General features: G+C 34.1%; 1 protein-coding gene across 3 annotated transcripts in view; it reads left to right on the top strand.

Annotated features, from left to right (window-relative positions):
- The window catches only part of LOC125651498 (macrophage mannose receptor 1-like), a 97368-nt gene that overhangs the window by 56142 nt on the left and 13301 nt on the right, over positions 1–27925 (top strand). For 2 of the 3 annotated variants that reach the window (XR_008803460.1, XM_048880119.2), the window contains exons 25-30: positions 3400–3588; positions 3932–3976; positions 9844–10010; positions 10110–10174; positions 10274–10383; positions 18321–18470. Coding sequence is in view for 2 of the 3 variants with exons in the window: in XM_048880119.2 (XP_048736076.2) it covers positions 3400–3588; positions 3932–3976; positions 9844–10010; positions 10110–10174; positions 10274–10383; positions 18321–18470 (726 nt within the window). In the remaining variant the exon portion in view is untranslated. The remainder of the gene's footprint in view (positions 1–3399; positions 3589–3931; positions 3977–9843; positions 10011–10109; positions 10175–10273; positions 10384–18320; positions 18471–27925) is intronic. The other variant, XM_056166951.1, reaches the window with a different exon arrangement.

Genomic DNA, 27925 nt, shown 5'->3' on the forward strand with positions numbered 1-27925 from the left:
TACAATGTCATAACAAGTACATTGTACTCTTTTTGTAAAACTTGTTACACTCTGAAGAGCCGAACTACACGGTGAAAGCGTAATTAATTAAATGTGGATCATATGTACGTAGTCATCGTTGGATATATATATATATATATATATATATATATATATATATATGAAAGGTGAAGATAACGAACAGTGATCAATCTCATAGCTCATACAATCTCATAACACACACACACACACACACACACACACACACACACACACACACACACACACACACACACACACACACACATATATATATATATATATATATATATATATATATATCGTTTGAAGCGCATAGATTTAAAATTAAGATTCATTTTTGATGAACGGATAGGAGAGGTCGGGTGATTGCATTATCCTAATGATAAATTTAAATTGAGATGTAACACACTTTCTGTATCGTATAAAAAATAACGCTATTGAACAACCTAATAACAATGATTATAAGACTCTCTTATGAGTAGCCATGAAATATAAGGTGATTCCACCCGAGGTTGCAAAAAAGCTGTGAAACCCAGGGCTTTGCCGAGGGTCTTACCGCTTTTTTGCAACCCCGAGGGCGGAATCACCTTAATATTTCATGGCAACTCATAAGAGAATATTTTTCTCTCATATTTCTAGAAATTTTTCGTTTTTCTTGTGCCTAGCGACGCCATTTTGAGAAATTTCCAATTAATTAATTTTTCGTTGTACATTAAAAATAACACCAGAATCGAATTCTACGACCCTCATTTTGGCTGACAAAAAATCGGCCGACGAGTATAGAAGTGAATTGTATTAGGGTTATTCCTAATTGAATAAAAGCTAGCTCTAGATTGTGTATAAGCCTATATATATGCCTGCGCACACAAAAATAGCACTTATGATATATATATATATACAGTGAAACTTCTCCAAACCGGCCCCTCAGAAAACCGGTTCTCCCTGAATATCGGCCGATTTTCAAAGTCCCGGCAGAAATCTTAACATTTCCTTACAAAGAAAGTCTTACAAAACCGGCCACCCCTTAAAACCGGACATCGGCCACTTTTTAAAGTACATTTGTTAACAAACATGTGTAATTTACCCTTAAAGAGACACTACAGCTCATTTTGCGCAAAAATCATGAAATGACAATTTTTCCAGCGCTTTCTCAATTTTTGTTGCATTGTTGAAAGTATGAACTTTACGAAAATAACACTTATCTAAAGTTAAAAATTATCGTTTTAACGTAAAAATTAATACTTTTTGATGGCCTATACAAAAAATATCGAGTCTCCTCCTTTTAGTCTTCAGACGCATGCGCATAGACAGTAAACAGTGCAGCGTGTCGTCCAGTGAGATAAAGTGTAGTTGATAGATCTAGAATTTTGACAGATTCTGTGAGAAAAGAGGTAAAAATAGAATGAGATAAAACTCATGCGTGAAATAAAATTTACCTTGGGATCAGTATGACCGTTGGAAAACAGAGAGCTCGGAGAAACGCATGTAACTCAGTGGCGGATCTAGGATTTCCGAAGAGGGGTGTGAAAGTCAAAGATTAGCGAAAGTAATCGGCCATTCGGGTGCAAAATTTGGATTTTCATTCACAATCTGTGGCGTAAAAAGGGAGGGGGATACTGGCCCCCTAAATCTGCCATTGAGACTAGCTGCGAAGACACTACGTTTGAAAGTAAGTGCTATTTTTATCTGAACACGACACGTGTTAGTTGTAAAAACATCGGTCAATGGGAACATGGAAGGGTTTCTGTTGAAATAATGATTTATAATTAGTTATTATAAGGAGCAGGGAAAAATCTTATGTACTTGAAAGGTGAGTGTGGACCCCCTTGAAGGGGAATTTAGATAATTTCCGACACAACACCTTTGCTGTCATTCAAAACCACGTGATGTAAATAAGCATTCAAAAGTCCGAGTCAGCATGAAGAAACCTTTGAATTCCGGACGATCTTCAAAGAGCAGTTGAGAGTAAATTGATGCATCCCAATTGTTCAAAATTGTCAGTATCGATGTGAATTTTATCATTTTATCAATATATGGTTTAAAAAACACTTCATTAAAATGTGGAAAATGAGCTGTAGTGTCTCTTTAACATACCGGCCACTTTTTGAAGACAAGAAAATTTTGGCCAGAGGTTGATCAAGATCGTCGTCCAGGTGTGCAAATTGACTGACTGACCGGCCAGGTGGGAAATTATCGACCGGAGGTGTGAAAAACACTAGTGGCCTCTTTAATTTCTATTGTTTACCTGTGCTGTCAAGGGTGTTAATTGACACTTAGCTAATCCAAGAGACCCTTCCAAATTCTGTACAAAATGTAAAAAACAGTTTGGAACATATTGAATGAATACGGAATCGAACGCCATATTGTATCACCATACTATCGTATGGATATAAGCGGTAGTTAATAAAGAACAAACCCATGACTGTTAATGATAATTATTGAAAGATAGATTAAAATTTTCTTGGTTTCCATAGACTTAAAATTCCAAATAAATATTCAAATTACAATTTCATATTTACTACTGTACTTTTTAAAAACGTCAAAACAAAATTGTTAATGACATAAGCGATGAATGGAAACAGAGTTTTTATAGGTAAGAGGGATTCCAATAATAGGTCTCTGTGTTTTCTTTATGTATCCTGTTATAAATTTTCAGTTTCAAATTTGATGATTTCAGCGAGAATATTTCTTTTAATTCATAATTACCTTTAGGTACAAGCGGACTAATTTAATCTCCACCGATAATTGATCATAGATCACCAGATCAAAGTGAACAGTACCTACTTTGTGAATATTGAGATAAAACGTCTATCATTGCTAAATTCTCGGTATACCGGCCATCCCTCTAAACCGGCCGTTTTTTCCGGTCCGAGAGCCGGCCGGTTTGGAGAAGTTTCACTGTATATATATATATATATATATATATATATATATATATATATAGAAACACATGCATCCAATGGTTTGTATGTAGTAAGTGTCTTTACGAATTAGTTCATATAGTTCGACCATATCAGGTTGAAGTAATTTGACAAAACATCACTATTATTTCACGGGTTCGAATCCTGCTCGCGCCGGTAAGTGAGAAAGTTCCCCAGTTTACTTTCGGAAGGTCGGTGATCTCTTCCCAGGTGCATTGTATCTGGGTTCTCTCTTCCACCAACAAAAACTGGGCGCCACCATATAACTGAAAAATTGTTGAGTGTGGCGGAAAACATCAAAAATCAAATGAAATCACTATTATTTCAGTAGTGGGATATACACGTAATATGTTTTTGGTTTATGATAACCAATGTCCTTGCTTGATTGGTCTATTCTTTTCCATTTGATTTTATGCATACACGTAGTTTCAAATTGATATTAACGTTTCTTCCCTAGGCAAATGTGGGAGGAGTTGTATTGTTTGGTCTGATAATGACGAAAACCCATTGTTCCGTCGGTGGGAAAGTGGTGAACCCAATTTGGTGGATGGAACAGCAAGCTGTGTCATGATGTCGAAATCCAATGGAAAGTTCAAAGACTATCCTTGCTTCCTTCCCAGTCCATTCATATGCGAAGCAAAATTAGGTATTATCCTTTTTGTACTGTGCACATATTACTTTCGTGTAAAATAATGTTCATATTTGATTGATGAAATTAATTCCTTAGTAATGTTAAATGTACATTGTATGTAATTTTAATGAATATGATAATACCAGATGTGTTTTGAGATGTCCTTATCATGTTTCACCCATTAATTAAGAACATTTAGATAAAGTTAAGTGTACATTGTACGTAAGTTTAGGTGTGAATGTGCAAATACCATATACATTTTTGGATCTACTTATTATTTTAATTGAAGTCATGTTTCGTGCATTAATTAAACATATTTAAGTGCAGGTTTAAGATTTTATGAAATGTTAATTTTCAGGGTCGCCATTACTTGAAAATGAGATGCCCTCTACTCTTAAGCATGGTTTGTTACCGTTTTCTAGTGTGATTGTACTTACATATGCGTGCTATAGTTAACCAAAAGTTCTTAATGTTGAATGAAATAGATATCAACAACAAATATAAGATACGCGTAACGCTTCCAACTTCAGGTATTTGAGTTTTATTGGAATAAATTAACCCGAAATTCTTGCAACATGTACATTAACGAGCTGTGCGGACAGTATATATATGCATGACAATTACGATGGTATGTTCTACATATACAAAGTACTTGTAAGGCATTTTTTGGGCTGTGTAAATAAAAAGCTTTCTTATGTGTAATACATATAGTTTATAAAACCTATTTACCTTTCTTAAAGGACACAACGCATGTTTCTAAACTTTTTCATTTTTTCAGCAAAATTAATTCTTTTTATGCCTAAAACTACTTTAAATGTGTTTTAAATGAAATATTTTGCGTAGTTTTCAAGTTTGAAAGCGATGAAATTCAAATCTTGCGATATGCATATTTTCTTTCGCTAGTTTACGCGCCACTATGTGTGACGTCATATGCACCCTCGGGTTTGAAAATATCTATTAGCCATTTCATAAACAGATTAGATTTAATCGACAAAAAACCAATTATCACGGTAACGGCTTGTAAATAATATTGTATTAAGATGTTTTGTGCCGTGCTCGGGTGTACTATTTGTCGGTAGAAAGGATTTAGACTGAGTATTTTTCAATTTTTCGAAGGAAAGTATGAGAAAAAAGACGTGGATAATTTTTTTGTTGGAGCAAAAACTTTACCTGAAAAGACACACCCAGTCACCTTTTCAAAACCCGCTTGGACAGAGACCCTGATAAACTGCGAGAAAATGGATATATCGAAGCTATAAGCACTGGTAGGCCTATAGCATACATTCTGTTTTGCTCTTCAAATTTAATACACACCCGGATCAACTGACCTTCACCTTGTAACAACATATATATTGACGATACAATGTAACTTCTACCAACTGGTAGATTTACAAAAAAAAAATTAAAGATACAAAATAATTGAACTTTTAATTATACAAATAATAGAATATTGTATTTCCTAACTTTAAATTGAATTATAAAATTATTTCCTTAATGAACTCGTAGCATCTTGAGTGCGTCAGTATAACGCCGTGCTCCCACTTCGTACTTCCTAAAGACGTGCAGATCACAATTCAAAAATAGTAATAAGATTGCTTTATCAAAATAAAATAATGTGATTACCACTTTAAATTTGAATATTTTTATTGATTTGTGTGTGTATTGTCTTTTTCTTTCTTTCCGAAATGCACCCGTGACAATAGCTTGGCATAGGGCCTAGTTGTCAACAATTTAACGTATCGTAATTTGTCTAATCCAAAAATAAATAATGATTGCACTGTTTATTTTAGAAAAACAGCGCCAATTACAGATGTATAAAGGAATAACATCACCAAACAGTTTGTAGACAGCGACCCATATAAACATTATTTACTCACAATATTGCCGATTTCATACACGCTTTACTCGTTATATTTGGGTTTTTACATCGTTATATGTGTACACTGGTGGCGAACACATATAAAACTCGGACAATTTGTCAACAACGATTTAAATGTTGCCCATGGTAAATAAATTAGGCCCCTAAAAGTTGAGTTTTTAATAATATCTCGTAGTACTTTCACAATCCGAAGGGCGCATGTGACGTCACTGTACCACGTGACTACCTACCTAATTAACTAGACTTTTTGAAATCGGGGCTTAGATTTAAGTCTGTATTGTGGTTAATTATCGCAAAATTTCGGCGAACGAACTATTAGAATTAATTACTATAAGCATAAAGAAGAGGAAATGCATGTAATGTTGTATACTTTGAAAACATGAGATGTGTCCTTTGATAACGTTAATAGCATGTATTTCGCATATCTGTTATGCATTATTCTGATTATGGCATGTCAAACGTTGCAATGTTTGATCTTTTCCATTTGTATCATAAAAGTTTTCATTTGTATAGTAAAAATCATTTGTATTATATATTTTTCATTTATATTGCAAGATATTTCATTTGTATGAACATTTTACATTTGCAATGTAAAATTTTTCACTTCTTTTGTATAATTTTCATTTTTTGCATATAATTTTCATTTGTGTTTTGTAATTTTTCATTTGTGTTGAATCCGACGGATTGTTTATTTTGGTTTGTTACAAATGATTTCATTGGTTTAAAGAAGTTAGCTCCTCCATTTGTGTTTGTGAGCACAACCGCACAGGATGTTATAACTGTGTAGGTGCTGGTCCAATACTTAATTCATTTATCCGAACATATTACTGTGGAATCATTAGAATTCGTGGTGGCTAAATTTTCGTGGAATTCGTGGGTACCCCTCACCCACGAATTTACATCCTCAACCAATAAAGAATCATAATTACATTCCAGAGTTATCTTTCTTACAGATATATAAATCCACGAAATTACGTCCCCACGAACCCGTAAAAAATCAGCAATCCACGAAAATTGGCCCCCACGAATTTAAATGATTCTACAGTATGTATATATCTTATTACTTAAACATATCCAGTTGAAAAGTTTCGATCTCGATTCAAATTTTGAAAGGGTTTGGAAAGGACTATATTTTGTGGCTGAAGGATTGTTTAATCAAAAAGTTCCAACGTTGCACGATTTTGCAGTTTCTGTTTCATCCAACATATCTTCAATATTTATACTTCTGGACATGTATTCCAATTTTGTGATTGATGATTCAAGTAGTAGAGACTTGGAACCAATGGAAAGTTTGTAAATTCATTGATTTGGCTAATATCATTTTCCAAGCAGAACACCAATTCTTAGAAACATCTCCATTAATTTACCCCATATTTTGCGTGAAAGACTGCGAACCATAGTATTGTTTCGCCGCCTACCTTCTGGTAAATTTTTGAAGCTATCATTTTTGAATGTTTTTTGTTATGTCAATCAAGATATTTATATGAATATTCCTAAAAGTTGATTTATTCGACAAAAGAAAGAGATATAACTGTATAATTTGAGTTGAAATCACGTATTTCACTATAAAAATCATTGGAAAACGGAAAATACTTTCGAAACATCACTCCCCTGTGAAACACAAATTCCTTTCTACACGTATTATGAATTGTCATTAAACAAATTTATACCAAAACTTTTGTTGTTTCACTCGGGGAACATATTTTTAAAGACCAAAATACATCGAAAATGTTCACTCTTAGCTAATTGCAAATGAGGGGAAATCATATAAAAGATGAAGATTAATTATTTTTTACTCAGTGCTATCTAGAGTAATGTGACACAGCAAATGGTTATCAATTGATATCAATAAGCATTTTAAGATATATGACGTTTTAAAGCTGATTTTAAGGAACGTAATTTTAGTCCCTAATCAAAAGGAGTTGTAATTAAAAGAAATCAATTAATTAACACTGGTAAATAAGTTCTAAAATAATCGATTACTAATGAATTCTACTTTGCATTTAAAAAATCTCATGAGCAAAATTGCAAAGCTTTCTAAAATATGCGTGTTAAAAATGTAGGCGGGAAATCCATAGTTAATGTGCTTAGTATTTTGGCCAATATTTCTTTTTATTACAACTGTTTTCCTACATGTATCTTTTTACTGAACTTTTCCTCGCTGATCGACCTCGTGTTTAGTCCTGTATGGAAATAGTGGACACGTTTGTCTTGTAGTTGAGTATCTGGAACCTCTTGTGTATTTTCAACAAAATGCAGGCCAATAGTTGACCAATGAAATCCTTTATAACAAATCAAAATAATCAGTAACTGGTTATCACACAAACCGAAAATCATATAATGCAAATGAAAAATGATACAATACAAATGGAAAGTTTTACAATACAAAATGGAAAATATGCAAAACAAATGAAAACTTATGCAAAATAAATGAAAAATTATGCAAAAAAAAAAAAAAAAAAAATAAACAATCCAAATGAAAACTTATACAATACAAATGGAAAACATAAAATATTGCAATGTTTGACATGTCATAGATCATAACCTGAATCTATATTTGTAATAAATCTCGCTGTAGCTCGATAAATATTGATCCCCAAAGTCCATTATAGTCTTAGTAAAATTTGTATCTTTCATGTGTTGATGATTAGTTGATATTGTAAAACGCTGTGAATTTTGATGTGCATGTACTGGCCTTAACAATAGGTTCCCTATATTTACAAAAGGAAATGTTATGAAATGTAAAACCAAGGAATACTCTTAAACTACATTACTTATTAAGTGTTTACCATATTTAATTTTAAATGTGTTTCTCATAGCATGTTTTACACTAATTCATTCAACAAGAACCGAGTGAATCATTTTGAATTTGTAATAGTTTTCTATTAGATGAAGTTTTACCATCATGTAATTGATATATCTACAACCATTCGAATAAATTTACAATAACATTCTACGTAATGTAATCGATATTTAACATTGTCTGTATGTTATGTTATATATAATCGATATTTAACATTGTCTGTATGTTATGTTATATATAATCGATATTTAACATTGTCTGTATGTTATGTTATATATAATCGATATTTAACATTGTCTGTATGTTATGTTATATATAATCGATATTTAACATTGTCTATATGTTATGTTATATATAATCGATATTTAACATTGTCTGTATGTTATGTTATATATAATCGATATTTAACATTGTCTGTATGTTATGTTATATATAATCGATATTTAACATTGTCTATATGTTATGTTTTATATAATCGATATTTAACATTGTCTATATGTTATGTTATATATAATCGATATTTAACATTGTCTATATGTTATGTTATATATAATCGATATTTAACATTGTCTATATGTTATGTTATATATAATCGATATTTAACATTGTCTATATGTTATGTGATATATAATCGATATTTAACATTGTCTGTATGTTATGTGATATATAATCGATATTTAACATTGTCTGTATGTTATGTTATATATAATCGATATTTAACATTGTCTGTATGTTATGTTATATATAATCGATATTTAACATTGTCTGTATGTTATGTTATATATAATCGATATTTAACATTGTCTGTATGTTATGTTATATATAATCGATATTTAACATTGTCTGTATGTTATGTTATATATAATCGATATTTAACATTGTCTATATGTTATGTTATATATAATCGATATTTAACATTGTCTATATGTTATGTTATATATAATCGATATTTAACATTGTCTGTATGTTATGTTATATATAATCGATATTTAACATTGTCTATATGTTATGTTTTATATAATCGATATTTAACATTGTCTATATGTTATGTTATATATAATCGATATTTAACATTGTCTATATGTTATGTTATATATAATCGATATTTAACATTGTATGTTATGTGATATATAATCGATATTTAACATTCTCTATATGTTATGTTATATATAATCGATATTTAACATTGTCTGTATGTTATGTTATATATAATCGATATTTAACATTGTCTGTATGTTATGTTATACATAATCGATATTTAACATTGTCTGTATGTTATGTTATATATAATCGATATTTAACATTGTCTGTATGTTATGTTATATATAATCGATATTTAACATTGTCTGTATGTTATGTGATATATAATCGATATTTAACATTGTCTATATGTTATGTTATATATAATCGATATTTAACATTGTCTGTATGTTATGTTATATATAATCGATATTTAACATTGTCTATATGTTATGTTAATCGATATTTAACATTGTCTGTATCTTATGTTATATATAGTCGATATTTAACATTGTCTGTATCTTATGTTATATATAATCGATATATAACATTGTATTTTTTTTTCTAGAGAATTGTAAGGAGACGGGATTTGTTCTTTATAAGAATTTTTGCTATTTATTCAACAATACGGAAACATCGTATGCTAATGCAGATAGATATTGTAAGGATCAAGGAGCGGAACTAGCAAGCATTCATAATCATCAGGAGTCAAAATTTGTTCTTTCACTTCAAACGGTAAAAAAAACTAAGTTTCAAATTTGACTTTCGAAATTTAAAGGCCTAATGGTTAAACTCTCGAAGATTTTTAATATTTTATACTCAATATTTTATCAGAATAACGGCACGGTCAGGGAGTACTGGATTGGTATGAAAAGAGTTCCATATCGTGAAATAAAAAGGTATTACAAATCATCTAGATATACTTTATCACCTTCTTTGAACACTGAAATAGATATTCTATAATTGAACCAACTATTTTTACGTCATTTTTTTTCTAGATATGAGTGGGCTGATAAATCTCCTGTTGATTTTATGTCAGATAATACCTTCAATCTTATAAACTTTAGTCCACACACTAAAGATTGTGTTGCTGTGGTAGGAGGATCAGGTAAAAAAAACTACCAGCTTATCAGGTGTTTTATCATGCTTTTTCAAACTGTCATCACTTATATAGATCTGATCTTGTGATTCATATGAATACTGTAGTCAGTGTCACCTTAAGCTATTTTGTCTAGATCAACAAATTAGATATAATGTCAAGTGCAAAAATAATATGTACAACACTAAAATGACCATTAGGACGAGCAATCACATTGTCAAATTTTCGAAGTGATTGGCCCCTTGCTCAGGGCAAGCGAAAATGTTTTACACAAAGATATCATAAAATGTACAATAAAGCTAACACTTAACCAGCACTGAAGCTGCAAATTTATTTACAATAGAAATTATATGATTGATGTATTTGGCTTACTAATATTTAATATGTTAATTAGGGAGCAAAATAGAACATATCCTGTTTGCGCAACGAGCTGATCTATAAATGAGAGTAGTTGAGTATATTCATTCGGCGTTATTCTTATACATTAACGGCAAACTGACAACTCAACTGTATGACAAACGGGATTATTTCAGCTTCTACATCGTCAACTTCCCATCTTTATGTAGCAATATTCCATTATCACCTGCATATGGTGTTTATATTTCTCAACTGATTTGATATGGAAGAGCTTGTTCTGCGTATGGTCAGTTTTTAAATCGGGGCAAGCTACTGACAAACACGTTCATGGTATAGGGGTTTCAACAGTCTCGATTGAGGTCAGCATTTCGCAAATTCCATGGTCGTTATAACGATCTAGTTCGTCAATAAAAACTATCATTGGGTCAAATGCTGTCTGACGTGTTTCATACCGAGTGTTAGGCCGTTCCTGGCACACTGATTTTGACTACTGATAACTCCGTTTACCTGATCAGGATATAGGGATCACGGCGGGTGTGACTGGTCGACAGGGGATGCTTACTCCTCCTAGGCACCTCATTCCACCTCTTGTGTGTCCATGGGGACTGTGTTTGCTCAACTATCAATTCTGTATTGCTTAAAGGAGTTGTGATATTGATCACTGTTCGCTATCTTAACCTTTCATTACAAACATACATATATATTTATATTACAAATCGCATTCTTCTCTATGAACCAAACAATTTCAGCACACGGCAAACTTCGTTCATATTGACTATGAAGAGATCATAAAATAGTTTAAAGCAGGTGACTAAGAGAGCGTAATGATTACAAAAACACAACATGTGTTACAAAGATCTCGCAAAGTCACATCGCAGATTAAGATTGTGAACTTACGTGGATGATCATTCCAATCTTGTGATCTCCTAGCTCCAAAATACAGTGCACCGTGCAATGTTGATAAAAGGTAGGGTAAGACGAAGTGTGACGTCATAACTATGTTTTGACGTACGTAGCATTACGACTGTGACAAAGGCTAGGCGTTCCTCTTACACAAGCAATGGAATGTGAAGATAACGAACAGTGATCAATCTCATAACTCCTATAAGCAATACAGAATTAATAGTGTGGCAAACACGGACCCCTGGGCAGACGAGAGGTGGGATCAGGTGCTTTGGAGGAGTAAGCATCCCCTGTCGACCAGTCACACATGTAAACAAATGATGATTTAGTAAATGAATAAAAATATAAGAAATGAACAGCACTTTTGAGCTGTTCCTGATCAATATGAACGAATTTGGATTTGAGGCAAATTCTCTGTGAATTGCATGCGAGATTCACAGAATTTACCTCAAATTCAAATTCGTTCATATTGATCAGGAACAGCTCAAAAGTGCTGTTCATTTCTTAAATACATACATATATTTATATTACAAATAGCATTTTTCTCTGTCAACCAACCAATTTCAGTACGCGACACAATCCGTTCATATTGACCAGGAACGGATCATGAACTAGCCTAGTTCAAAGCACGCGACGGAAAATTTGAGAGCGTAATAATTTTGAAAATGCAACATGTGTTACGAAGATCTTGCAAACTCACACCCCGGATTAAGATTATGACCCCAGTCTTGTGATCTCAGAGCCCCAAAATACAGTGCACCGTGATAAGAGGCAGGGTAAGAGAATATGTGACGTCATGTCTATGTTTTGACGTGCGTCATGATACAACTGTGACAGAGGCGGATCTAAGGAATTCTTTTTATGCAACAACAACAAAAAAATCTTTGTGTTTTCCGCTTCAAAAAATAAGAACTTCACAAATCCGTTTACTAGTTTCAAATCCTTGGCACGTCCCGCTATTTTATGTGCACTATATTTGGACTTGCACGTTCACATTCCAGGGCGCTTTTCTAATAAGCAAACTCCCCTCGAGGAGTATTTCATAAATTATAGAAGCAATGTAAACAAACGGTGATTCAGTAAATGAATATAAATATAAGAATACAACAACACTTTTGAGCTGTTCATGGTCAATATGAACGGATTTGGATTAGAAGCAAATTATCTGGGAATTGTTAGCGCCTCATTTTGTGACAATATTTAAATAATAAAATGCTTTCTTTGTTATTTTATCGGGTGATAAATGTAGCTATAACTACATGTACGGAACTGATGCATAATGTACACACGAACTAGGAACGAAAATGCATGGTGTGACTTCAATAAATTCACTTAAGTAAATCTTTAACGTTTATTCATAAAAACTGTTTTAGAATTTGTAATATTTTCACAAGACTTGTTACATATATAATGGACAAAGGACAAAACCGAACACAAAATAATCGGTATTACATGAGGTAGTTGTCATAAACAGTTCGAGAATAAAAAGAGTATCCACCCACTCCTTAAATAAGCAGATTTTCTTCATTTATACGTTTTATTCTTTGGTTGTATCGAGGCGATCTAAGCATACATCTTCAAATGCATTTGTATTTACATTTCCTTCTGGTTTTTCTGTTATAACTCTTTGAAACTTCAGTGTAAAGATAATTCCAAAGACAACATCTTGTAAATCAGCGCGTGTCATGAGGTTAGTACCTAAAGGCGCGAGTATTGAAATTTACATAGAATGTCATGTGTATTTCAAATCGTAAAGAATGTATAGTATACCTTCATTTTTATTTCAGATTTATGAAATATAAGTAATCAGTGTCAAACTTGTGGGGTATGTGAGTGATAAACTACATTGGAGAAGATAAATAATTCATGTATAACGACGAGTATTTCATATTGTTAGAGGTCCTGTGTCTTAAAAAATGAAACTTGAGGCATTTCATGAGACTTTATGATTCATCCTATAAATTTAGGTTAAAATTTTGTTGAATTTTCAAAATGTTTTCATTTGATGGAAGGCATGCACATGTATCTTTTGTGGTACACTTTGACAGATTTGTTTTCTATCAGGTGTACGAATACAAAGTTTCGAGTTTTCGTAACTAATTGAAACTAATTTACTTCTTTAGAATATACAGATATAACTGGGAAAATACGAGTTAGACAAGGGCCGTTATAAAAACCTTCGATTAATGGCTGAGGAAATTCTGCCACTCAGGTGACCTATTGCAATCAGTCAGCGCCCGTCGTTGTGAGCCATGCGTTATCAATTGAACAATTTTAACTTTTTCTTGATAACTACCATTTCAATTCTTTTTGAATTTGGTACGAAACATTTTTGGGACAAGGGGTTGATATATTATAAATTTCGGGATGGGGTATATTATAAATTCCAGGACTCCTAAGGAGGCCTTAAGGATGGAACAAAAACAACCAAAAATTGACAAATTGTCAAAAATCGTCCTCTTAACAACCTCACACCTGTAAGAAAATCTAAATACATGGACATATAGAGCAGGAAGGCTTTTTACTCAAATTGTATATTTCATGATCTCCGGGATAGAGGTTCTGACTCCAAAGCGGGGCCAAAATTGGTATATATAGTGTTTATGTGTAAAGCATTCCAATGGCATTTTCTCTAATGCTATTTTGTGGTCCTTATATTTATGTAGTAATATTCCATTATCACCTGCATATGGTTTTTATATATATCTCAACTGATTCGATATGCATGAGCTTGTTCTGCGTATATTAAGTTTTTAAATTGAGGTAAGCTACTGACAAACAAGTTGATGGTACAGGTGTTTCAACAGTCTCGATTGAAGCCAGCATTTTGCAAATTCTATGGTCGTTATAACGATCTAGTTCGTCAATACAACCTATCATAAGGTCAAATGCTGTCTGACGTGTTTCATACCGAATGTTAAGCCGTTCTTGGCACACTGATTTTGACTACGGATAACTCAGATTATAGGGCTCACGGCGGGTGTGAACGGTCGACAGGGGATGTTTACTCATCCTAGGCACCTGATCCCACCTCTGGTGTTTCCAGGGGTCCGTGTTTGCCCAACTATATATTTTGTATTGCTTGTAGGAGTTATGAGATTAATCTCTGTTCGTTATCTTCACCTTTCATCACAATGGTTTTATTAATCTGCCCCCCCCCCTCAAGTTCTGTTTGAATATTGGTATTAAAAACGGATTAATCGGGGTGATGGACCAGACTATCGGCTTTCACTCAAGGCATGTTTTACGTCCAGTATTTGTGATTATTATCAATGATGACCGAATACGAACTTCATATTGGATATAATGAATAGATATATAAAAACCAACGGGGTTAGAAATCACTGAGCACTACCCAACATGGCTACATCAATTAAAGAAATCATTTGAAACTGTGAGTTTTCTATTAAAATGTTTGGACAGACGTATAGTGGGAGAATGTGTTAGGAATTTTTATTTTTATTTTGAAGCAGTAATGCAAGAATACAGCGACATAAGGCTTCAATCGTTCGCAGATTTATCAGCGCCGTAATTCGAAGGTTTTTATACAGGGTGGATCTGTAGCTCTCTAGTATATTCTAATATAATACCAGAGAAATGCAGATGATGTACATGCAATTCCGAAATGTCGGTACGTTTAGTTTGATTAGTGTTGTAACTGTGTATGTTTAATTGAGTAAAGCTCTATACAAACTTTATACATTTTATAATAAAAGAAACGCTCCTGCTTAATAAACTTACATTCGATGTATCACGATGCAATGAATTTTTGTAAAACTTAAAATCTGCAAGGACTTAATATCTTGTGTTTTTATTTTTTGATAATTATCGGATAAATGAAAGGAGTTCAGATGGTTTGAAATGTAACATGCCTATCGTAACAATATACATATGTATACCAACAAGCCAATATTTCATATATTCAAAGATAGCATGTTTCCATACCATATGCAGGTTTAAATGTCCAAGTCAGTCGTTGACTGTATAAGTCAGCCCTTCTCGCAAAAGTCCACCAGTGATACAAAATAGTTGGGCAAACACGGACCCCTGGATATACCAGAGGTGGGATCTTGTCCCTTGTCGACCGGTCACATCCGCCATGAGCAATATAGCTTGATCAGGTAAACGGAGTAATCCGTAGTCAAAATCATTGTGCCAAGAATTGCCTAAAAATTGCTATGAAACACGTCAGAGAGCATTTGACCCAATGATAGGTTGTATTGGCAAACCACATCATTATAACGACCATAGTATTTTCGAAATGCTGACTTTAAACGTTGAAACCCCTGTAACACCAACTTGTTTGTCAGTAGCCTGTCTCGATTTAAAAACTGGTCATACGCAGAACAAACTCTTACGTATCGAATCAGTTGACTGATATAAACACCACATACAAGTGATAATGGAATATTGCTACATAAATATGGGAAGTTGGCGATGGCGAAGCTGAAATCATCCAGTTTATCGTTTTGTTGAGTTGTTAGTTTGCCGTTAATATCTATTTTCAATAAAATATCCAAGTACAAAGCATATGTGGAAGACTCTGTGATGTCTTTTATTTCGGATTCATAGGGATATATTGAATGAACATATGAATGAAAATGATTATTGTTAGTAAATAAAACGTCTTGATTGATTGAATATTGTTTAACGTCGCTCTCGAGAATATTTCACTCATCTGGAGACGTCACTACTGCCGGTGAATGGTTCCAAAATTTCGGCCTATGCTCGGCGCTTATGGCCTTAGAGCAGGGAGGGATCTTTATCGTGTCACACCTGCTGTGACACGGGTCCTCGGTTTATGCGGTCTCATCCGAAGGACCGCCCCATTTAGTCGCCTCTTACGACAAGCAAGGGGGTACTGAGGACCTATTCTAATCCGGGTCCCCACGGGATAAAACAAGCTTCGAATTGAAGGCCAGAGCAAGATATTTTTTTCCATGTATAAGCTTTTTAATAAACACTGCTTCATATGAATATATAAACAGTCAGCTAACAAAGGAACACATGTTGTGTCCATGGGAATTCCAACAGACTGTTGGAAGCCCTGATCACGAAAGACTATGGAGATATTGTCAATGAGGAACTTCAGTATATATTTTTTTTATTTCAACTTGTGCATGGAATCAGAGTGGTGTTTTACAAAGTATTTTTTGGATGACTGATCACTGGATATATAGATATTTCCTTTTTCCATTTTTGTTGAAGAGGCAACTGTCTATGATATCAAAAAGTCAAATATCTAATTTATCGTAAGGAATGATGAAAGCAATGCCGATTTCAAAAGAAATATAAGAGAAAAGATTAAGTGAATGAAAATATTCAAATATAAAGAGAAAACTCAATTTGAAAACAAGGATGAAAACCGCGGGTATGTTAAGGCTTCCCTATAGAATATCACAGTGCACTTTATGGCTTTACTTCTCCGAACTACCAATATATGACGTCATAATTGTGAATGACGTCAAGTCACTGCAAACTTGAGCTGTTATGACGGGGAGAGTGTCAAAAACTTTTAGACCTTATTTCAAACTCCCTATAAGATGTCAGTACGCTATTGCAAAATTCTCTTGTCTGACTTGTATTTTAATATCTTGTATGTCCGAATATTCTAAAATAGTTTGTTTAATTACCCTTGATTGAAATTCAGCGTGTTTAAACTGCTTTTGAAAAATATACTTTTGAAATTTACTCTGTTTTATACCAGTGATAAGAGGTAGAATTTATTATGTGTTTATAAAAGAGTCGAGCGCAGGCAATTTATGAGGATTCATTTGAGATCTTTTACGGAAATCGTAAGAGAAGTTTGTTCTCTAACCGAACCTTGCTTGGGAAAATGTGTGATGTCTTTGTTTGACTACCGATTACCCTCAAAAGTGAAGGTAAGTGTGTCGGTAAGTTGAACTTTTCATGCAATACGTGTATTTTGTACGCAAGTAATACTACCATTTTTCCCAAGCACATTTCGGGTACACAAGGATACGGTGAGTTCATTTATCAAACAAAAAGTTAAAAATAATTGTTAAATCAGCTGCGCTGAAGCGATTTATGTGAAACAATTCAAACAATTATAATTGACAGTCACGTGATCAACGAAGCCATGTGATATCATAACAAATATGCTAATATATAGCTGAGAGAACCTTCTATATAAATTGTCTGTACTTAAGTATATGAATTACAAGTGAAAACCAAAAACCGACCTCGCAATGCAATGTATGTTTTGAACGCATTTCAAACTCCGGGAAGCCTTAACATACAGAAAGCGCAAAAATGCGTTCCAATACTTTGATTCTTAAAATCAACATTCTACAAGGTCTATGGAATCCATTGTAAATTCTAGTTGAAGTTCTCTGTGTGATAAAATACTGAAACAACTGATTATGAGCATGACATGCATGCTATGATACCACACTAAGTCCATGTACATTCTTTTGTAATTATTTTCATAGAAGCATGTTGCAAGAGGCAAGTAACAGACAGTATTTGATCAGGAATTTGGTTACGAATTCACCAGATATGATTAAGTCTTACTTTACTATAAACTTTCATAAACAGTCACATATTTCTATGTGGAGATAATTCATTATGGTACGTTCTCTTTCACTTAAAAACTAAATATTGGAAATTATTTTTTGTTACAACATAAGTACATAAATAAAGTGCATATTTCTTCTTTTTAACAGGACGATGGGCATTACATAATTGCTCTAAGGAAAAGGGATTCTTTTGCAAGAAAAGAAATACAGCAAGACATTCAAAGAAACCTCAAATGAACAATTCCTTCACATTAATTGATGGCGGTTGTCCACCCAACTATACCGCATCATATTTTAGTAAGTGTTGATATATATGTATCGAACAATTGTTTCCCTATTTCACTGTAGTTTACTGTAGACATATTTCAATGTGTTTTGAATTAGATTTAGTTATTTCATGTCTTGGAGAAAACAAAGAAAATTAAATACAACGCTAAGTTTTAATTTCAGGAAAAGTTTATTTTAATGTCAGAAATATCTATGTTGCTGTTATTCATCCTCCATTTATAGATGTCATATTTCGCAAATACCGCAATCACCACCATTGTATTCCTTATAAGTAAAACTAAAACAATAGACTCTAATTTGCCGTTAGCTACACAGTCACATGGCTAAAGTTATTTCGTACAGTTTTGGATGTAAAACTTATACGGTACCAATTTTGATGCACCAGATGCGCATATAATTATTGGTGGTATATGGCTCTTGTGTAGCAGGTCGCGGAAAGAATTGTCCCAGTGTGCCATATAAACATCGAGCGACAGCATGAGCCTAGTTTCTACTGATGCCTCCGATTTCTTGAAGCATTTTATTGAGCAATGAAAACAAGAATTTATGTGCGTCTTGAATCGTAGATTTGGAAGTTGACGAATGTCTTTCGGTGAAAGGTGACGATAACTAACAGTGATCAATATCAAATCTCCTGTAGGAGTTTTACAAAGAGGCTTACTTTTTTATTCGACGACTGACTTTTACAATTTAAAGGAATCAACTCCAACTACAGATATTGAACCGAAATGAATATACAGACTGCTTCAGTAAAACCACCAAAACCGACAATTATGTTTATTACAAAAATATTGTAAACTCTTTAGCAACTCTTAATCTTTCTACATTTGTTCGACACTTTCACAATGCACTACTCATTTTGAAATTTCATTAAGTTTTTATCGATATTCAAATGTACATATAATTAATTTACTGCGAATGACGAACTGAGAAATGCATGAAGGGACCCAGAAAATTGTCATAAAAAGAGTGTTTTTAAGCTTTACTATATATCGTAAGTGTACCACAGCGCACTCATTGTAAGCAGACGGACTCTAGTTATCCTGACATTTCTAAATAATGTGTTGTCATCAGCCCTGAAAGCTTAAATGTTCTCTATGCCTCACATCTTATGATTCTGGCTCCCCAAGGAATAAAGCAACCCCTACCCACCCACACACATACTTATGGACGGCAGCTCTATACTAGACCAAAAATCGAGGGGTAGGCTTGTCGAGATATATTTTTTCATAGCCCCTCCTTCTCAGTTTGACAAAAAATGCTACGTCCTTGTTTCCCTCTTTTTCGTATTGAATATCTAGGTTTAAATGTAAATACAACCAATAAGTGATGTGTAATAATTGTATTCATGTATACGTATACATGTATATCAATATACACAGTAAAATCAACAATGTTTGTGGTAATGACTCATGAAAATTGGCCCCCATGAAAATCGATTACTCTCTAGTATACTAGTATATTCCATACATTATCGATATAAACATTTGACATTTGCTTGTGCTTTAGAAATGCCGTACCCGTGGATATCCAGGTTAGAATAGGTCCTCTGCAATACCCCTTAGGGCGATCCTACGGATAAGACCGAAAACCCCGAGGTCATTCATGGTGCAGAATAATTTAAGAAGAAATACTTTTTACCGCTTGTAAAGAAATTCCTGAAATTTTGATTTTGATGAAATTAATGTATTTGCCCGATTTAAATAAAAATCTTAGCTGCATATATCATTATAAATCTCCATCAATCTTGTGTAAAAAACAAAAAGCATTGGTTGCCTTTTTAAGGATTTAATTAACGGTTTACAATAATCTTGCAATCCAGCGTTGACAAGGGATATTAGCGAGCAGCTACATACATAATGAGTTTTTCACCCACCCACCCTCTTTGAAAAAGAAAAAAGTAAGAAACGAAACAAATCGATCCGATCCATTAACAGTCTACTGACATTTGTTAATACTAGTAATTGAGTGTTGCGAGTAATTTGGAATTTTTGTTCAAATGAATACCGACTGGTCACTGCGCCATATATCGTTATATTTCTTTCAAAACTTAGAATGTTAGATATCAAATTAGGAATTCTTTCTTTAGAAATATATTATCATGTAGAACACAACACAATGTTTCAAGTTTGTCTTTTACGAAATCATATGAAATCGCTGCCTTTGTCATTATGTGATTTTCAAATTTGATTCAAGTACATGTACAGTGTATGATACAAAACCAATATAAAATTTAGATATTTTTTTCTTTGTTCTAATAACTTGAGAAGAATGAAGTTTTATATGAAAATTATAGAAAATCACAATATTGTTTTGGAATCATTTGAAAAGCATTCACAATTGTATAGATCTAAGCCTAATTTTCTTTCTTTTATTATCAAATACCCCTTTTCAACCATCGCTTAGAGTGCCAGGGGACCCTACATTTGACACATCTATAGCTGAGTAATTACAAAATCATATCCATGTGTCAATTATTATTAAAGAAAATTATGTTATATAGTACATTATTATGTATAATTAGAAACACGTAATAGTATTGGCTGCGATAATGTTAAATTTAGAAATTTGATTTCAATGTTTTATAAAACCAAACAGAAAAAAGTCCATAGCTCAAGGTATTTAATTCTGCACAAAAGAGTTCATCGTTTTCCCTGTGCTACTTTGCTAGAGGATAATGAGTTTCTGGGTCATATAAAGGATTTATTGTTCATACCGATTGTTAAGCCGTTCTTGGTACATTAATTTTGACTGCGGATAACTCCGTTTACCTGATCAGGATATAGGGCTCACGGCGGGTGTGACCGGTCAACAGGGGATGCTTACTCCTCCTAGGCACCTGGTCCCACATCTGGTGTGTCCAGGAGTCCGTGTTTGCCCAACTATCTATTTTGTATTGCTTGTAGGAGTTATCAGATTGATCACTGTTCGTTATCTTCACCTTGCATGAAATTATATAACATATATATAGATATTCATAATGTACAGTGGATGCGAAAAGGGGCTTAATCTTCACCTAGGGCACCATAGGTGGGATACAGTTATATAATACAAGCTCTTGGCATAGTTAAGAAATTGTTTGAGAAAAGGGAATTTACTTTCACATTTTCTAAGTGTGATACTAGCAGATAAAAAATTATATACAGTTTTTTTTTTAAATACATGATACATTATGTAAAAATCTAAATGGGATTAATTCAAATTAACATTTCTTTAGAATTTGAGATATACTATTCAAAATTTGATAAGGATCACTAGGTTATATGTGTGTAATTTACCACTAACATAACAAAAGACATGAATTTGACTCAGAAACGTGTTTACACAGGTTATGAATGAAAATTCTTGAACGGCGTGAACTTTTATCAGTACGGAATGCTTGAAATCTGATAACAACACCAAAAGGCATTTCATTACAAAAAGTTGACAGCAAACCATAGAAAGAGTTAGTTTTTGGGGATAGTCCATCATTACACTTGGTCGATGAAGTGTCAATACCGGGTATGGCCTCCCCTTGCACCAATGACGGCTTGACAACGTCGAGCCATGCTGTCAATAAGCACCCGGATGTTTCCAATGGGAAGGTTATTCCACTCTTCCACGAGGGCGTTTCCGAGCTCTGCCAAAGTCGTGGGTTGTGCTCTACGGCGTGAAAGGGCAACCTGCAGCATGTTCCATACATGCTCAATCGGGTTCAAGTCCGGCGAGCGCGCTGGCCAGTCCATACGGACAATTGTCTCCTGTTGAAGGAACTGCTCCACCACCCTGGCGCGATGAGGACGGGCGTCATCATCCATCAGGATGAACTCAGGGCCAACAGCACCAGCGTAGGGTCTGACGTAAACATCGAGGATCTCAACCCGGTACCGCACCCCCGTCATTGTTCCTCTCTCCAGGACATGAAGATCTGTTCTTCCATCACTGCTGATTCCACCCCAGACCATGATGGAACCACCACCATAACGGTCATGTTCACTGATGTTGGTATCATGGAAACGTTCACGTTGTCGTCACCACACTCGGCACCTCCTGTCTGTAAAGTCCAAACAATACCTGGACTCATCGGTGAACAGAACTTGAACCCAATCGTTCTGAATCCAAGTGACATGATCTTCAGCCCAGTCCAATCGCTCCCGCCGGTGTCGAACAGTCAGAGGGACTCGAACACATGCCCTTCTCAAGTTGAGACCTGCATTGTGAAGTCGATTCCGTATCGTCTGAGTGAACAGATTTACCCCCGAGGCGTTCGGGAGGTCGTTATGTAGGCTGGTTGCTGTCCAGGAGGGATGGCGTCGTGCCTGAAGAGCCACAAAATGGTCTTGGCGTTGGGTTGTCGACCTCTGACGACCACCCCCATGTTGGTGTGCTGCTTTACCAAAGGTTTGCTGTCGGTTCCAGGCCCTGTTTACAACGCTCTGACTAACGTTTAGTGCATTTGCAACGTCACGTTGTGAATAGCCAGCGTCAAGCATTCCAATACATATTCCCTGTCAGGCGACGCCTTACACGTTGAGGGGACATTGTGTTGATAAACGTAGTGTAAACACTCAAGTGAGTTTGAAATTTTATAAAGAATCAGACACCGATGCCTGAGTGAAAATCGTGCAATGGTAGCAAAAGCATAAACTGTGATGAGAAACGCATTTCCCATGGCATGAAATGCACGTGCAAGTTTGTTGAAGACGTTTTTTATTTCACTTGGACACAATATTGCCAGTTATGCAATTATCAATGTTTTAAACAGAAAAATATCTATGATCCTTATCAAATTTTGAGTAGTATATATTGAGATTATACACGTAGAATTGATTGAGATAATGAGGTATACTTTTGAGATTTCATCAGGCGAATGAAAATACCTTTGGAATCATGCGAGAACATTGGAATTCTATGACGCAAATATGTAAGAATTTATCGAATGATTTAGAATTGTTTTCAAATTATTTGAGAACATTCTTGAGATTTGCGAGAATTACAATTACATTTGATCGAGGTGAAATGATGAGACATATTTCTAACATTTGATCAGAGGTATGAAAATTATTTTGGGTTAATGGATATCAAAACGAGTTTGTAATTCATTCCAACAAACGTTTTATGCATAATATGTATATCACTACAAAATGCGGTTATTTCATTAATTTAACAGTCCCATTACGTTATAAATCATTTTTACAATAAGGATCAAACTAAATTTAACAACAACATGAATAACTGTAAAACATTTTCATTTTTGCATTTCCTGAAAAATATTTCATAAGGAGATCCCCATCTTATACTAGTATAGCATGCATTTTTAATTGTTTAGAAAAATGTTCCAAACTTCCAATATATTATTCTTTCCTTTACTTAGTAATTGCAGCAAACTATTGAACATATTATTTTGATATGTTAATAGTACTATCACAACTTGTATATCCATGCAGCATCATTACAAGCCAAGCCTTGCGATTCTCAGTACTTTGATTTATAGATGTCTTCCGTCTACCAACTTTCAAAACAATTGTTGTATTACACACATCGATCGTCAAATTCAATATTTATATAGCAATATTCCACTATCACCCAGCATATGGTGTTTATATCTCTCAACTAATACCATCTTCGCGCAATCTAATTAAAATTAGATCCTTTGATCCGTTCACGTATATCGCTACACAATTTCCTGCATATGATTGGATGCAGGCCAAGTTCCCTGCAGAGAGCATGTTACTCAGAACACATACAAGACGAAGGGATGTGTAAACAATTAGTTATTGTCTTCAAAACGCTTCTATTTAATAAGATTTTCATAGTCTCCATACAACATGGTGGTGTGTAGACTGTGAAATGAGGCTTTGCTTACGGAAAAAAAGGTTTATTGATTCGAAATGATTTACATATAAAACAGTGTATCTCACTGGTTGCAGCTATTTTTATATTAACATCACACAAAGTGTTGTTGAAAAACGCATTATCATTGGATGATCATGATGTAACCCGAACAGTTTGTTTTCTCCATCCGCTAGAGGACGCCACTCAGAGCTACGAAAATCGTCGCCAAGGGTTGTAGAGAAGTGAAGCGGATCGTAAACCCTTGGCTAGCGAAGATCAATCTAATTAGATCAATCTAATTAAAATTAGATCCTTTGATCCGCTCACGTATATCGCTACACAAGTTCCATTATGACGTCATCCTCTTGACGTTATGTGGGCAACGTAATTTGTATTCACCTGAGAATGGATGTTAAAATCCAGAAAGCGCTAGTGATTTAAATATATTTTGGAACTGTATATTTTCCTGCTTTTTTTATTGAATTATTTTGACTGTGCGATATCAACTCTTTCTATTTGGATTATATATATATATATATATATATTTATATATATACATATACATACATATATATATATATGTGTTACACCCATTTACAGTCTATGAGGACAATAGCAAGTTTATTGTCCCCCAAGACAGCAACTATTCGGCATTAGCCTAAATGGAATCGACCGAGTTAATCCGAGTGGTAAACTACTTAGAATTATCAGACTTTGACGTCACAGAAAAGAAAACGCGGGGAAATATAGCATCCGGTATATAGTTTCGAGACTATTTCCTTAAAAACTATTTCACAGCTAGCTTTATCCATGCATATATATATATATATATATATATATATATATATATATATATATCCAGCTGACAAAGCTAGTAACAACATTGTCTTTGTTTGTAAGGCTCATTATTACAACTATACTTAAAACGAACTTGGCATTAATTCCACTTTTGGTAATCATACTTATACTCCAACTGCCCTTTCAAAAGACGAAATTCTTCAAAACCATGCTTCAGTTTTAGACACATTTACTATTTCAGTCAATGGGTCGAATGAATATGAGTTACCATACCTATACTGGATTTCTAAACTACATAAAAACCCTTACAAACAAAGATACATTGCTGGATCCAGTAAGTGCTCTACCAAACCCCTATCTTTGCTCCTCACGAAAATGTTAACAGCTGTAAAGGAGAAACTTCAAACTTACTGTGCAACTACATATGCCAGAAGTGGTGTTAATCAAATGTGGATTCTAAAAAATTCTAAAGAACTTTTAGTAACCTTGAAATTACAGAATTTTCCCCAAATCAATAGCATTAAAACCTATTACTTTTCAACACTATACACGACCATTCCTCAAGATAAATTAAAGACTAGACTTTTTGACATCATAGACAGTTGCTTCTTCAACAAAAACGGAAAACGGAAATATTCATATCTAGTGATCAGTCATTCAAAAACTTACTTTGTTAAACACCACTCTGATTCCACGCAAAAGTACTCTGAAGTTGAAATAAAAAATATGCTAGAGTTCCTCATTGACAATATCTTCGTGGTCTTTGGTGATCAGGTCTTCCAACAGTCTGTTGGAATTCCCATGGGCACGAATTGTGCTCCTTTGTTAGCTGACCTGTTTTTATATTCATATGAAGCAGAATTTATTCAAAAACTTCTACGTCAGAAGAAAAAATATCTCGCTGTGACCTTCAATTCGACTTTTAGATATATCGATGACGTTTTGTCTATTAACAATGATAGCTTTCATTCATATGTCGATTTGATATATCCTTATGAGCTCGAAATAAAGGACACCACAGAGTCGACCACTTCTGCTTCATACTTAGATATTTTATTGAAAGTAAACATTAACGGCAAACTGACAACTCAACTGTATGACAAACGGGATGATTTCAGCTTCTCCATCGTCAACTTCCCACATTTATGTAGCAATATTCCATTATCACCTGCATATGGTGTTTATATATCTCAACTGATTCGATATGCAAGAGTTTGTTCTGGGTATAGTCAGTTTTTAAATCGAGGTAAGCTACTGACAAACAAGTTGATGGTACAGGGATTTCAACAGTCTCGATTGAAGTCAGCATTTCGCAAATTCTATGGCCGTTATAACGATCTAGTTCGTCAATACAATCTCGCATTGGGTCAAATGCTGTCTGACGTGTTTCATACCGATTGTTAAGCCGTTCTTGGTACACTGATTTTGACTGCAGATAACTCCGTTTACCTGATCAGGATATGGGACTCACGGCGGGTGTGACCGGTCAACAGGGGATGCTTACTCCTCCTAGGCACCTGATCCCACCTCTGGTGTGTCCTGGGGTCCGTGTTTGCCCAACTATCTATTTTGTATTGCTTGTAGGAGTTATGAGATTGATCACTGTTCGTTATCTTCACCTTGCATATATATATATATATATATATATATATATATATATATATATATATATATATATATACAAAGCACTAAAATAACCAACGACACGAACAACAAGATTGTCAAATTTTCTTCAGGACAAACGAAAAGAATTACATAATGTGGTCAATATCAACAGAGCATAATAACAAAAACTACATATAAATACATCTAGCACTACAACTACACTAATCTACAAACGTAGTTACAACGCAGACTACATGTTTTTGGTCTTTAGGCTTGCCAATCAATGTTAAAATTGGAGCGAATTAGGACATGCCTTATTCGTCCAAAGAGCTGATCCAAAAAATCGGGGCGTCCCGAAAATTTGAGAATCTCGTTGTTCGTGTCGTTGGTCATTTTAGTGCTTTATATAATTTTTTGTATTTGACCTTGTATCCATGTTGTGGATCCGACACTCTGAGGTATCGGGTGTTGTTGGAACTTTAGTGCTTATATATATATATATATATATATATATATATATATATATATATATATATAATTATTATTATTATCATCATTATTATTATTACTACAGTAACTTGGATCACGTCTCATTGACAGGCGCGGATCATCAGATCACACGAGACGCGAAGCGTCGAGTTTGATCTGATGATCCGCGCCTGTCAATGAGACGTGATCCAACTCTTCGGATCAAGTTACTGTAGTAATGATAAATTTATTATATACCCCTTATGTATTTTAAATCCACATTTATAAGATAATAAATGTAATCCAAATGATCAAAAACACAGACATATCATGTAATTATGTTTTGTGTACGCAGTTTAGTTGTGACACGGTCAATATTTTCCACAAATAACGTTGCGTTTATGCATTGTGACGTAATAGTGACGGTATCAATTTCAGAGGATACTGATACAGAATTGGAAAACCACAGTGTGGTGATCCGGAAAACCGGATCACACGCTGTGAAATCCACAGTATCAACAAACGATACATTGATGGATATATAATAATATTAAATTTGCACAAAATGTCCATGGTATAGGTAATAAGAAGAAAAAATATATATAAAGCACGTAAATAGCAATGAACTCTTAAGTGAACATAACTGCCCTAAATGAAGAAATATCACTTTATTTTATTTAGCGCGCTGGTTGCACGCTGCTAGGAGATTTTGTTCCGCAGGTCGTGAGTTCAACCCCGGGTAGGGGCGGAAGTGGGTATCCAAATCAAGTGAAATGTTC

Source organism: Ostrea edulis, chromosome 5 (genome assembly GCF_947568905.1).
Source record: "Ostrea edulis chromosome 5, xbOstEdul1.1, whole genome shotgun sequence".
Classification (NCBI taxonomy): Eukaryota; Metazoa; Mollusca; class Bivalvia; order Ostreida; family Ostreidae; genus Ostrea; species Ostrea edulis.